Source organism: Pipra filicauda, unplaced genomic scaffold, assembly GCF_003945595.2.
Source record: "Pipra filicauda isolate LSUMZ 115617 unplaced genomic scaffold, ASM394559v2 scaffold425_size644529_pilon, whole genome shotgun sequence".
Lineage (NCBI taxonomy): Eukaryota > Metazoa > Chordata > Aves > Passeriformes > Pipridae > Pipra > Pipra filicauda.
In genome coordinates, this window is record NW_024104560.1 from 344,134 (window position 1) to 358,332 (window position 14,199).

Genomic DNA, 14,199 nt, shown 5'->3' on the forward strand with positions numbered 1-14,199 from the left:
TTTTAACAATTGCTTTAAGCTGGACATCTCCATGTGAACAACCCTTAAATCACAAAATATAGTAAAATTCTGCTGAAAATTAAATAAATGGAGAATTGGTAGGCCTTAATTAACCAATAAGAAAAGTTTATGAGGAGCAGATTGATTAAATATCAAAGCTTCTGAGTTATATTATCTTTCATAAACTGGCTTTTCTCCAATTAGTGTAGTCTTTCAGGAGCAGCGGAACAAGATGAAAGGATCTACAACAAAACTGATTACTGCTGAAACAAAATGGAAGTTGCTGCTTTTGATAAAATACAAGGCTATGGCAGTACTTGAATAATTTTGTGGGAAGTTGCTGCCTAAGGCATATGTTTTACTGTCTGATACTGAATGCATGAGGAAAGACCATCTGTTTTTTTCAGCCTGAACAATTATATGATCCAGATTGATCCACTAGAGGCCAAATATAATTGCTCTGTGTTTTGCTTTGTGCTACACTCTACCTACAGCAGCATCCTCTTGTACAGCATGTATCATAGCACACAGCTCAAACGATGAAAATACTTTTTCTTTTATTGAGGGTTATAGAATCACTATCCAGGGCTTAATGCAAGCCACTGCACTTCATCTGTCACTGGAGAAATAGTTCACAATAGGAAAGAACAGCTTTTGAGAGACTTTGGCCACTGAGATGTTTGAACCTTAGGAATTTATTTTTGCTGGACAGATCCTAGTTTAACATCCAGCTAGGCGAAAGATGTTGCTGCATCCTTCATGCCTTCGGTTGTAGCTGGGGAAAGGGAGAGGTGCTTTCATTGCATGACCTGAATAAACAGATTGCATTAAAAAAGATAGATAGCAAATCCTGACTATTAGTGTACTTTGAAGGAAAGCGCTTATAATATATATAAACTAATGAAAATATTGTGGTTTTGTTGCAACTGCTGTGTTTTACAGCACCTAAAAGTATTCTTTTAGTTTTGCCAGGCTAATAGGACTGGGTTTCTCCCCTTTCCTTCCCTTCCCTGGGTTTCTCCTCTTCTAATTTTAGACATAATGTGCTGAGTGGCAGTAAAAAAGTGTTCAGTATTGGAGGGAGGAATGAGGGATAGAGGGGCAAGATTTGAATGTGTGGATGGATAAATGCAAATATTTTTCCTTTGTCCTTTAATAATAATAATAATAATAATAATAATAATGAATAGCAATGCTCCATTCCTTTTAGAGTTTCTGGGGAAACTCTAACAAAAGTTATAGAACTTTGGAAAAATTTCTTTCCAAGACTATTCTTGTGTATTGCGATGGTTGTTTCTGCTTTGCATGAGTAACCTCAGAACTATGTCTGCCAGGTGCTGATCTACACTGCACCTGGCTTTCCTGAATATTTGTCTTTATTTTGATTAATACACTGGTTAACTGTTCTCATTCCTATCGAGAAGTAACACTGCCCACAGTGATGTTCTAAATCACAGTTCTGATGGACTGTGGCAGAGCAAGTGGTGGGTGAGTGAAATATGGTTTTGTGACTGCAAGACTGGGCTGCGACTTAAAAGATTTAGGTTTATTCCACATATAAAGACTTTCTGTGTAGCCTTTGGCAAGTCGCTTACCTTTACTGTGCTCTCCAGCTGTGATATGGGAACAAGAAACTGTCTTTCTTCCTGCTGTGTCTGTTTTCAATAATTATGCTGTAAGAGATCTCTTCCAAGTCAAAACTTGTATTGTGTGTTTGGACAAGACCCAGTACAACTGGGCTTCCAATTTTGTTGGTATTACAGGAATAGAACCAGATAAGAGCGAGTTTTCACACCTAAACACGAAGAAAATATCATTTTAATTGATTTGGGTCTAAAGAAAGTCAGCAAAAGGAAATTACATTCTTTTACCATAAATTCTTAGTCACTTCTTAATTATTTTTTGCCTTCTGTGCAAGTCTTAATGAGGAGAAACCACATTTATGTCTATGTCAGTAGTATGTAGTTATAGGGGAGTTACATCTGAAAACTGTAGCAGCTGAAACTACTAGTAATGTTCTGTGAGATTTTCCCTTTTTATTAAGTGAGGGCAAGGGGAGCAAAAATGCTCACAAGTCGGATTTTTGTCACTTTTCATAGAATCACAGAATCATAGAATAATAGAATCATAGAATCACAGAATCATAGAATAATAGAATCATAGAATGGTTTGGGTTGGAAGGGACTTTAAAGATCATCTAGTACCAACCTCCCTGCTATGGGCAGAGAACCTTCCACTAGATCAGGTTATTCAGAACCCCATCCAACCTGGCCTTGAACACCTTCAGAGAAGTGCAGTCTACCTCCTCTCTGGGCAATCTGTTCCAGTGCCTCACCACCCTCATAGTAAAGAATTTCTTCCTAATAGCTAACCAATATCTTCCCTCCTTCAGCTCAAAGCTTTCCCCATTGTCCTATTACTATATGCCATTGTAAAAAGTCCCTTTCCAGCTCTCTTGTAGTCCCTCTTATATACTGGAAGGCTGTTACAATGTCTTGCCTGAGCCTTCTTTTCTGAGGGGAGGGCTGAACAACCCCAACTCTCTCAGCCTGTGTTCATAGGAGAGGTGGTCCAGCCCTGTGATCAACTCAGTGGCTCTCCTCTGGGAAAGGAGACATTCCAACAGGTCATCATCTTCCTTATACTGAGGCCTCAGAGCTGTATACAGCTCTCCAAGTGGGGTCTCACAAGAGCAGAGCAGAGAGGCAGAATCACCTTCCCTTGACCTCTGGCCACACTTCTTTTGATGCAGCCAAGGATGTAGTTGACTTTCTGGGCCCTGAGCATGCATTGCCAAGTTATGTTGAGCTTTTTGACCACAAACATTCCAAGTCTTTCTCCCTAGGATTGCTCTTGATCCATTCTCTGCCCAGCCTGTGCTTGGGATTGCATGAGTCTTGAATGAGTCTTTTATGAAACCTTGAAGCATGTGCTGATCTTCACCTTTCCTTAATCTAGAAGACAAGACTGGATAAGGGGGTGTGCCAGATATGTACTTTACCCTTCTGGATACTGGTTTATTTACAGTCTTTAATAGAACTTATATGCAAGCTCCTACCATATTTGATTTTCAGAATAGAACTTCTCCCCAGCAGTTAAGTAATACACTACAAAAATGTGTCTCCAATATCTTATTGCATTGCACATAGAGATTTTCTACTAGAAATTCTGAAGACTGGACTGATATTTTTATCTAATGTATTGGATATATTACAGCACTACTATTTTATAGCACTACGGAAAGTCCATATGTTATATGGGTAGAAGTAATTGCAGCTCCTGAGGCACAAGTGGGCGCAGATGCCATAATATATTAATGTTTCTATGCAGTAGTTAGAAAAATAGAAGTATTTAGACTGAAAAAGGCCTCTTTGAGTCATCCAGTCCAACTTCCTCCTCAAATCAGGGCTCACCTCAAAGTCAGACCATGCCTTTTTCAGCCGAGTTCTGCAATCTTAGGGGACAGATGTTTCACAGTGCGATTTGTTAACCCTGGCAGGAGACTTGGTGCCCACCAAAGTAGCTTTATCATTCCCCGTCCTAAGCTGGACACGGGAGAGAAAGTATAACAAAAGGTTTGTGAGTTGGGATAAGGGCAGGGAGGGATACGTATCTACATTAATTACAGTACCTATTCATGCTGGATTAGAGTATCTGGTAATGAGTCCCAGAAATTCAAATAAAAGTCAAAGGCCTGCATGACTAAGTGTTTTAAGAAGGAAGTTAGCAAAACTTTGGTAGAATCAATTATTACTGGCTGCTGGTTAGTCAGTTCATGATACTGTGGGTGAAATGAACCTCTTTTCTCATCGAGTTCATAGATGGTTTCACTAGCACAGTGGTATTGTTGGTGGTGAAAGAGTACAAGAGGAAAGGGTAATCCTTACCATCAACAGTATAGTTCTCAGAGCAACACCAGTTCTGCAGGCTGATATCTGAAAACACCACATGTGCTGCATGCTGTTATGATTGGACATGAGATATGCAAGAATTTCTGCAATGATACCAATTTTTTTTACTTCGTCATCACAAAAAGATTTAGCACCATGTTGGTGGGTTTTCTTGCCTGCATGTATTCATTAGTATCATGAAACACACAGGCTCATGCAAACTCAAAATTGTTGTCTTGTTTTCCTGATTGTAATTGCATGGCTTGTCTAAGACTTTCTTAGTTGTTTTAACTCCTTCAACAGATTCTACGACATTTAATTTATTCCCAGAATGGAACCTGTTCATTTAGGGCAACGATGCCTTAGCGCTACCTTTCAGCTTCTGGTAGTTTGTACATGAAATCTGTTGCTCAGAAAGAGGTAATTTCATATGGACAGATAGGTGCAATATGTAACTTAACTCTTTGGTAAGCTTATGCAGCAGATATTTCTGGTCGGTTGTAGGAGAAATTATTTTTCAGACCAGGGAGAGGACTCTCCCATTGAAGATCTTTCTTTAGAGGCACTAAGGGTATCTGGACTGCATAAAGGTACAGGATTGTAGTACCAAAAGTAACACCTGTGTATATTGGGTCATTTCTCCAAGAAAATAGCATGTTTGTTTTATTAATTCTAGCAGTGCTGCTTGGAAGCATGTGGATTTAGTAACAGGTTATACTAATGTCTTTAATAAATTAAGGTGAGTAGTTCAATTCACCTCTATTAATGAAGAGCATTCCTTGGCAGTCTTCTATTAATTGGTGAAGTAGGATCAATATAGATACTAGGTCAGGATTCTGAAAAGTATTAACAAATATTAATATTCTTTCTTTTTCAGTTTTCTCCTTGTGTTTGGTTGCTTGATTTTGTCCGTGTTTTCTACTATTCCTGAACACACAAAACTTGCCTCTGGTTGTCTCTTCATTTTGGTAAGTGAAAATTCTAAGTACAAGACAGTTTTATAGATAATTTTATATATATTCAAATCCTCCATGGAAAAAATAATATCACACCTGCACACAAAAAAAAAAATCAGACTTTTCATCATAATGATGAAAAAATGGCAAAATAGAGGATTCTGCCATCTTTTGGCAGATTGTATGACGGTACTAATAATCTACTGTATTGCATCCCCTTCTTTCCTTGAGAATTGCTATGGTTTATAAGTGATAGTTTTCCTACTGCGGTTAGGCAGTGAGTGAGCATGAAAGACCTTTGATATTGCTGCTGCCATTTATAAAGTCAGTATGTAGTAAGAGGCACTTATACTTAAAATAGGAAATAATTTTGGTATCTTAGATACCAATTTCTGCTAGCTATTGGTAGATACTGACATTTTAGTGGCATTTGCTGCAGTAGGATGGGGAAGTTTCATTATTTCTTCATAATACATGCTTTTCTATTATGTTTATCTCTCCTTTTTCCCTTCTGAGGTAGATATAAATGGCTTTAATCCCTAAAAGTGCTTAACATTTTTCATACATTGTATGGACGGCACTTTATTCATCTGCTTCTTGATGGGCCATTTAGTTCTGCAAGTTGATGGCCTGAGGATAGATGGTAGTGATCATTAAAATGTCACTATATACCCAGAGTTACCATGGTTATTTCAGTTCCATGTATGCAGCAGACTGTGACTTATTAGGTAGTGCCTGAGGTGAAGTAACTGTTGACAAATGCCAACATTTTAATTGTCATCACTGTATATTTCCAAAAGCCCTGGTCTTCAGAACAGCTCCATAATTAATTATGGCGTGAGCAGGCTGATAAACATCATTATGGTGTATGCCATATCTCTACAGCACAAAGGGCCACTGCATCATGATACCTGAACTAAATGTCCAGAGCTTGCTAGGTGCAGATGTGTGCTGTTCTGCTCCATTGGATGGTTTCTTAGCAGGGCTAATTAGAGAGAGCCATGTTAAATGTTACATTTTTCTTCCTAGCCATATTAGTGCTTTTTCTTTCTCTGAAGAAAAGATCAGGTGGCATCAAACCAGCTAAAAGTGGTTTAATCCTACACTATTACCTAGACCCATTATTTACAGATCTTAACAACACTTGGCAAATGGAAGTTCGTTTGAATGTTCTGCAGCTAGTTATATTATTGTAGTTGGTACACTAATTGCTGAGATCTTTTTTTATAGACAACAGGAAAATTTGATTAGTTTGAAAATACCATATTTGTAATAGCAGGTGCTTTTGTGACAAGTAATCCATTTTCCTGTATACTTGTGTACACTGGTTGCAGAAATGCCATTTGTTCTGATATAAAATATGCATTTCCCATGAGCCACATATTTGTTGATTGTGTTGGTACACTTACCACTGCTAATTTCTCAGCTGGCTGATAAACAGATTCCCTGTGTTTTGCCATGGGTCTCACAGGAACCAGCATGTGGCAGAGTTCTGTGAAGTCCTGGTTTTGCTCCCAGTCTGGGCAGAGGTGTGGTGAGCTCTGCTAGCTGATACACCAGTCCTTGTAGAGGTGTCCATCAGCAGATTAAAGCTGCTCAGTGTCTCCTGTGGGAATCTCTGGTGCTTTTTGCTGTTATGGTTTCAAAGATAAACTCAGTCCATCTTAACAGTTGTGACTGTGCATTTGATGGTATCCTCTGAATACAGAACTGGCCTTAAGGAGGAAGAGGATAGATACATGGTTAATCCTTGAAGCGCCAATACTAGCCTGGTCCAACATTTCTATGCTATAGCCTTGTGTGTTCAGGAAACCCTTGGCAGGAATAACCTAGTGATGACGAATTTTGCATCTCCTGCTGTGGGTCTCTAATGGAGAAAAATATAAACACAGCAAAGGATGAAGTTCCAGAAGCAGGCTAAAGCTGACTGGTTCATTGCAGTTTGCTGATGCATGAATTGTTCCTTCTCTGCATCCTGAAGGTGATATTAGCAATGTTATCAAAGCAGGCTTTTGCAAGTGCAAACCAGAGGAAGATATATCCCTACATTAACTCAGGAGCAGTTGTTTTGGCTGTGCCAGCATCTGAGTTTTCACAACCTTTTCCTTGCAGTGTTTCACACAACTCTTACAAATATGTCATTTAGTTAGACAGCTGTATTAACTATCAAATCTGGTTTAATACTGTTTTTGCTTCATGCTTGAGATGGAAGATATATGTTTATTTTCTAATGAAGTACCATACAAATACAGCAATCCATAGAGTTGCCTGCTGGGTTTCTGTTAACTGTTTGCTTTGCAGATTTATTCCAGATGGCCCCCCCTACAGCCATGTTAATTGGCTAAAATGCTAATGTAATGTTCCTTCAGTTTAATACCTGAACCGCTGCCTGGGCTGTCACCTCTGGCTTTTGACATATTACAGCTATTCATAGTTACACAGAGAGGTTAAAGAAGGAAGTGTAGATGAGGTGAGAAAACCTTTCCCTTCTTCTCAGAAAGGCCAGAGGGGCTGAGATGGTTATTCTTCTGCAATCAGATAATTCCATTTATTTGCCCCAGCCTCGCCTTACAAGGGAGCAGAAAACATATCTCCTAATCACTGCATTCTAAATACTCTCTCCAAAACATACAACATTATGTTAGCTCAATGTTAGCTCAAAGTAAATAATTGTTTAGGAAAGCAGTGATAGAGGAGGGCTTCTGAGAAATGCCTGAACTCTGCTTCCAGAGCAGAGAAAAACCTGTCCCGCTGCATTGTGTCAGACCCAGCCAGGGCTTCAGTTCTGGCATCCACACAAGCACTACTGTGTTCCAAGGCATCTTCTCCTTATCAGGGGGCCTGTCAAGGGAAAGACCTTTAATATTTGAATTTTAATCTTAAAATGAAAGTCCTGCAGATAAGTTAAGCACATGTTACATGCCCTGATGTTGGATTGTTGCATCAGTAATTAATTTGGTTAGATTTGTGTCCGGAAATAATAAGACTAACCAGGAGGAGAGCATCAGATAAAACACCCTATACCTACAATGATAATTATGCTTTAGCCTCCTCTGTGCACACAGCTTATGGCACTCGAGCTGTAGCAGTGATATATCCCAGACAGACAGAATAAAATCTACTTCAGCATCGAAATAAACCACAAGCAGCTTAAGAATCCAACTAACACAGCAAGAAAATAATCTTTGGTGTATTGCTGATCTACAAGTATATTTACTGGCACTTTATCAAATAATAAATACAAGAGAAGTAAAACTGAGGCTGAAAAGGCAAAATCAAATCTTTTGGGGAAGATAGCCAAGAAGGAATATTATCTGGAACTGAAGGTCATTCACTGTCTTGTCCAAACTCTCTATATTTTAAGTTCATTTTCAACTAGAGCTGAAAGTTATGTGAAATTCTGGTTTGCTTCTGTTTGTTTGCTGTCATTTCAAGAAAATAAATGAAGTCATTTGAGTTCTGAGACGTAAAAAAAAAAGTCTTGGATCAGTTTAAATGCTTCATTTGACCTGACATAAAATATTATTTGTATATTTGATTATTTGAGAATTTTTGACTAAAACTAAGATTGAGGCTGTAGGAAAAAAAATGTCATTTTTATTTGAAGTGACAATACACCTAATTCTTTTCATAATTTTCATTTTTAATGAAGATGGAGAGATTGAAAAACATAGGTGAATTTCTGCAGGACTGGTTTTGTCAAATCTGTTTTGTGTTTTACTCTAAAAATGGCTAGGGTAGAAATCTGTACCCACTTTGTAGGATAAGAACCTCTGAAAATGTACTCTAGGAACACATTCTTCAGGCAGAAATAGCTCCCAGAGATATAAAAGCAGACAATGTGCACAGGATGAAGCTGGTTTCTACATGTACTGTGGTCACTCACGTGAATGCAAAAGGAAAGTCTACTAAGTGCTTCTAGCAATTAATATCTTTCTAGTATTTTTTTCTTCCAACATCAAAGTTGAAAAAGGATGTGCTTTGATTAAAAACGTAGGGTATAGCTGCCCCATAGCAGCCAAGCACACATTCAGTTTTTCTCTGCTCTAGGAGAGTAAATCCATCCACAGGAACGTAATCATACAAATCCGCTACAAAATTTTAAATCTGGGCAGAGTTTATTTTAAAAAGTGAGAGTGTTCAATTCAAAAAAAGTAGCATTTTTTGGTTTAGATTGTACCAAAACTTGAATCCTCTTGCCATGCTTGGATGAAAGACTACCAGACCTGATACAGGACTGAATGGATGACTCTGTAGGACCAGCTATCAAGGCATAAAAAGAAAAACTGAATGATATTGAAAGATTTCAATTATAGACACATTTCTTAAAAAGGCAGGGTATAGACCATGTTATTGCAGTTTTGTTGAATCTTCTTCTGAGGAAAACAGATTAACTGATCCCTGAGCTAGAAAAAAAGTGAGTTTGTCAAAACTCAAAATCAGTATTTCTCAAGAAAGACTAATTTCCAATGTTTTCTTTCCCAAACTGAACCATTGCTTTGAAATTTCAAAATTCTTCATAGAAATCTCTGGAAAATTACATTAGACATAAAACACTGATGTTATCAAAGACAGAATAAGAGAGGGAATTGCAATGAGTAAGAGAGGGAAGTGCAAACACCTTCATGTTTTCAGTCTTGTTTGGATTCCTAAACACTAATATTATATAAGGTGATAGTATGAGCATAAAACAATTCAGCCATGTCATAATAAACCAGCTGTTAGATTTGAAAATTATCTTACCTTATATTAAATATTGTGAGAAATTATTAATATTATAACAATACTTATATATTATATTCTAATATTATAAATATTTTCATGCCTTTGCTGATTAAATTGATGCTCTCCTTTTATGTATGCTGATTTCACTAGATCAGAGCTGATGTTGCTATAAAAATTTGGAGTTGATCTCATCAGAACTGCTTGTGAATCTGTGTGCAAACAGAACAGACTTACCGTTGGAAATTTAAATGCTGGATGTATTTAAAAGTTATTAGAAGAAAGTCTGACAGGCAGCAAAAACTGAAATGAAAAGGTGGAATTATTTAAAAACAGTGGACGTCCTCAAAGCAGTAATTCTTCTGTCAGGAGGAAGTGTTGGCACTCCCAGCCAACCAGCAAAGCTCTATAACAAACAAGTACACACTGTAGCTATGGAGAGAGATGAAAGTAACCATATAAATTATTTCATAACAAAGGAACACAGCACTGCACATAAAGCTCTGAATGTATCTATATATTGTCAACAATGCTGAGGATGATAAATACACTTCAACACATCAGAGAACAAAGATGTCTCAATACTGGCATAAGCTTATTATTGATATGATTCTGAGACTGGTTACATTGTCAGTAATGTTTTTTCCTTTCTTTTCTTTTATTCTGAATTAAGTAGAAATAGCCTTTGTAAAGCAAAGAATGAAAAATCACACATTGAACAGAATAGTTTTTCTATTGTAATTAAAAATGCAATATATTATAGTTCTACTGGGAAAACGTAAATGGATTTGATGACTAACGATGACTAAAACTGTGCTATTATATGTGATCTGCAATCAGGACAAAGAAAAACCTCATAACTGAATTACTTGAAGAAGGTAGGATAGGTATGAAGAGTTACCTCAAGTGCTACAGCATTCAGCAGCAAATGCAGTAGAAGGCAAGAGAGATTCAGTCACTGCCAGAGCAATTCCAAGGCAGGCAAAACTACCAAACAATTATGCTCCAACAAGAAATCTGCGTTTCCTGTGCAATGTTAAGATCACTGGAGTGGCCACAAGTCAATGGCTGCTGGGTGAAATACCATCCACGAAATTATTTTCCATTTCTCTGAATGAACAGGGCATGTATAGAGAAATGGGTGGTACTTTGTAGTGAAGAAAGATGGATGGAAATAGCAAAACCACAAACAGTGTTAAATGTAACAAATTCATGACCTGGTAACAATTTTAGTATTGAAATGACTAAGTTGTAGTAAGAAAGCCAGTGTTGATTTTCTAAATAGGTACGTTATATTCTGTTTTATTATTGTTATATGTTCCCATATAAGAGCTGTCACTTAGCTTGTCTTGTCGATGTCATTATATGGCTAAATGCAGAAAGCCAGGAGAGAAGATACTAGTGCTGTGAGCAATCAATTCCTCATTCCCTTTGTTTCCCAAAACAAGGAAGATTAGCATTCAAAGGTGGAGACCACATTTTTAAGAGGGAAAGGACCATTCACATTATCTGGAAGAGAGCCTTTCAACCAGCCATTCAGGGGCTGCTTTCTCTAGGAGAACACAGAATCTCTAGGAGGATTTTGAGATTAAGAGTGGAAAATAGGGTGGATTAGATGTTAGAGATGGGGTGTCAGGATTCGGATTAATAGGGATATAATTCTTTGAGTACAGAAAAGCATATCTCCTTTTAGGTTAATTAACACATTGTGCTAAAGGACAGAACCAGCTGTCCTTGACCTCTTTTAGGGACAAGCAAGCAACTCTACCTGCACAACTACTCTTCCATGATGTGTCCTCCTCCTTTTTTTTTCATCTTAAGTGATAACAAGGTAACATGGGAAATCACTTCCAAGTCATAAGTGTAATATTTTCCATAGATGTAGATTTGTAATAGTTTATGCCACACCCTGCAGTATCGAATTTTATTGGCTTTATGTCAGAGTTTAATAAGGATCCAAAGTTGTTTTTGTATGGAGATCAAGAGCCACCTCCGTAAAACAGGTAACAAACACTTTAAATTGCAACAGTAAAAATTGATAGATATCAAACTCTCTATCAGAAATTCAGACCTGAGCCTTGTCAGAGACATAATGATTTGCCAAATGGAAATGCAGAATATGTCCCCAGAGGAAAATTAAAGTGCATGGTTATAAATAACATGTATGGAAAAAAAAATCTACAGACCATTAAATATTAAACAGAAAACAATGCTGAAGAAGACTGCACATCAGTGATAAGAAAGATGGAACATCCACCATCTGAGTAACAGACAGAAACTACAGTCCAGTCAGTCACTTTGCATAGATGTGACAAAGAATGCAAAGACACAGCTTGCTGCAGTCAAAATGTGAATTTTCCTCAAGTGAGAGGAGAAATTTGTTCACAAAATTTAGTTTAAAAACTGCAAAGTCAAGCAAATAAATATCAAAATATAAAAAAATTTTAAAAAAGTCTGTAAGGATTCAGAGCAGACCTACCTACAATACAAAAATCCACACAGAGTTTAAAGTGAAGGTGATGGGAAATACATAGACACACACTGGAACTAAGTTCAATCCTGAGGACTGTGAACAGTGGATGAACTACAAAGATGAAGTAGCAAAATAAGTACTGACCATTTTAAACTTGTAGGCTTCCATGAAGTGCCTGAGGAAAGGGTGTATGTCACGGACAGGATAATAACTTTGGTATCAAATCTGAACCAGACAGAATTGGTTGATTGTACCGTATGAAGATATGATCACAGGAAATGTATGTCTCACAAAGATATACGTATGTTTTTGAGAGGATGTGGAAGGGGCTTGTTCTTTTCTTTTTCGAAGAGACCATACGCCTAGAAAAAAGGTAGAAGGAAAAGCTGCAGAACAGTCAGCAAATGGCATGATATGTAAAACACAAGACTTGATATACTGGGTCTCAAATTGTAGTTACTGGATCAAAAAAAGAGGGGACCAAGTCAACTTTTTCACTGAACCTAAGGAACTGAATAAAAATATTGTAACCAAAGACTTGTTCAAGTAGAAGAAATGTTTGCTGAGGTAATATCTTTGAGAAACTAAATACAGGAGCAGGATTTGGAAGACTGGGTACAGTGCCTACCAAGTCCAGTTTGTCAAAAGTTACAAACTGTCAAAAAACACTTTCTTAAAGTTGTTTTCTGAAAAAGTTTGGTACTAGTAATGTCAACCAGTTTCAGGGTATATCAACCAAGATGCATACAGGTCTCTCAGTGATCAGAACATGGACAGATGGATGCCTAGAGAAGCTCTCTTAATGAACTTTGAGAACTGGGACATTGTAGGAAAAGGTAACTTAAAAAAGAACTCTGCAAATATCATTTGCAGTCTCTGGGATTTAACAACTCTGACCATGCTGAGACAAAAGAATAAAAGAATGAATATGCTGTTCTGCTCTGCTATACTGCATGTCAAATGTTATCAATTAATTCACATACATGTAACAGTTCACCTAAACCCCTTGCATCAATACAAAATCAACATGGATGCCAGAGAATAAAAGGATTTAGAGTTCTGAGGACCATTGCATATTTCTTTTGGACAGAGAAGAGATACAAAATTCTTTACAAACTTTTCAAAAGGAAAATTTGAGAGCTGTGTTGCTACAGAGACATGTGCTTGAATGTCTGCCTCTGACACGTGACATCAGAAATGTGACTATAGCAGAAAAAAAAAGCGTGAACAAATCACAAAGGAAATGCAAAGACTTGGTTACGACTGTACAGAGTGTTGTTGTTAACAATATGAGGATAATTTTAAAACCAAAGTTAGACTATTTACTGCCGATATCTCACTAAAGAGAAACAAAATGTGAACAAGCACAAAGGGTAAAAAAAAATTTGGAAAATAGAAAATTATTCTATAGTGTGAGTTTTATAACTATCACCTCCTTTAGGGAGTTCTCTCAAAAGCGTAGTTGTACCTGACACACAAACAAATGGGATGGCACAAAGCAATGAGTGCAAATTGCTGAAAAATGCCATTTAAACATTTAAAGGTGATGCAGTATCTGGGGAAGAGCAGGATAGACGTGAATAAGTCAGTGTTTCCCATTGCCATTTTCCCAATTTGAAATAGGAGTTTCAGTGATCACCAGGGTGTTCCTAGAACCATGTCCACCAAAAGCCAAAAGGAGTTTGGGGATCTGCTTGTCCATATGTACATTGATTGACACGGTAATCACGATAATCGTGATGGACAGTGCACCTCTGTAGCACTCATTCCTCTGGCACTGGCAGGTCCTCAGCTGTTGGTCCATGATGGTAGTGTCAAGGGAGTCTGCTGCTCTGGGAAGGCAGTACATGCTGAGGAAGGTTAGCACAGTTTCAGTGATAGGAATCGTGTGTTGTGTCTGATATGGTAAATACTTTTATTTACTCTATAAGAGATTATGAAAAACATAATTAGATGGCATCTATGTCATTCTGGTGCTGGGTTGTACTATCTGATTTAAAACTGGTTTTACTTGACATTAAAATTCTCTGCTGTTTTCTGTTGCAAGCAAATAAGTAAGACTCATGACTGATGGGTGCCATTTCAGGTATAAACGCAAAAACATAAAAGAGAGTTGGATAGCAGAAGTCCTATATAACATGTGGACTAAGCATATAAG

General features: G+C 37.5%; 1 protein-coding gene across 3 annotated transcripts in view; it reads left to right on the forward strand.

The window, feature by feature from the left end:
- KCNQ5 (potassium voltage-gated channel subfamily Q member 5) overlaps positions 1-14,199 on the forward strand; it is a 283,926-nt gene that overhangs the window by 191,723 nt on the left and 78,004 nt on the right. For all 3 annotated transcript variants that reach the window (XM_027745557.2, XM_027745554.2, XM_027745555.2), the window contains exon 2: positions 4,768-4,858. In XM_027745557.2, the coding sequence (XP_027601358.1) occupies positions 4,768-4,858 (91 nt within the window). The remainder of the gene's footprint in view (positions 1-4,767; positions 4,859-14,199) is intronic.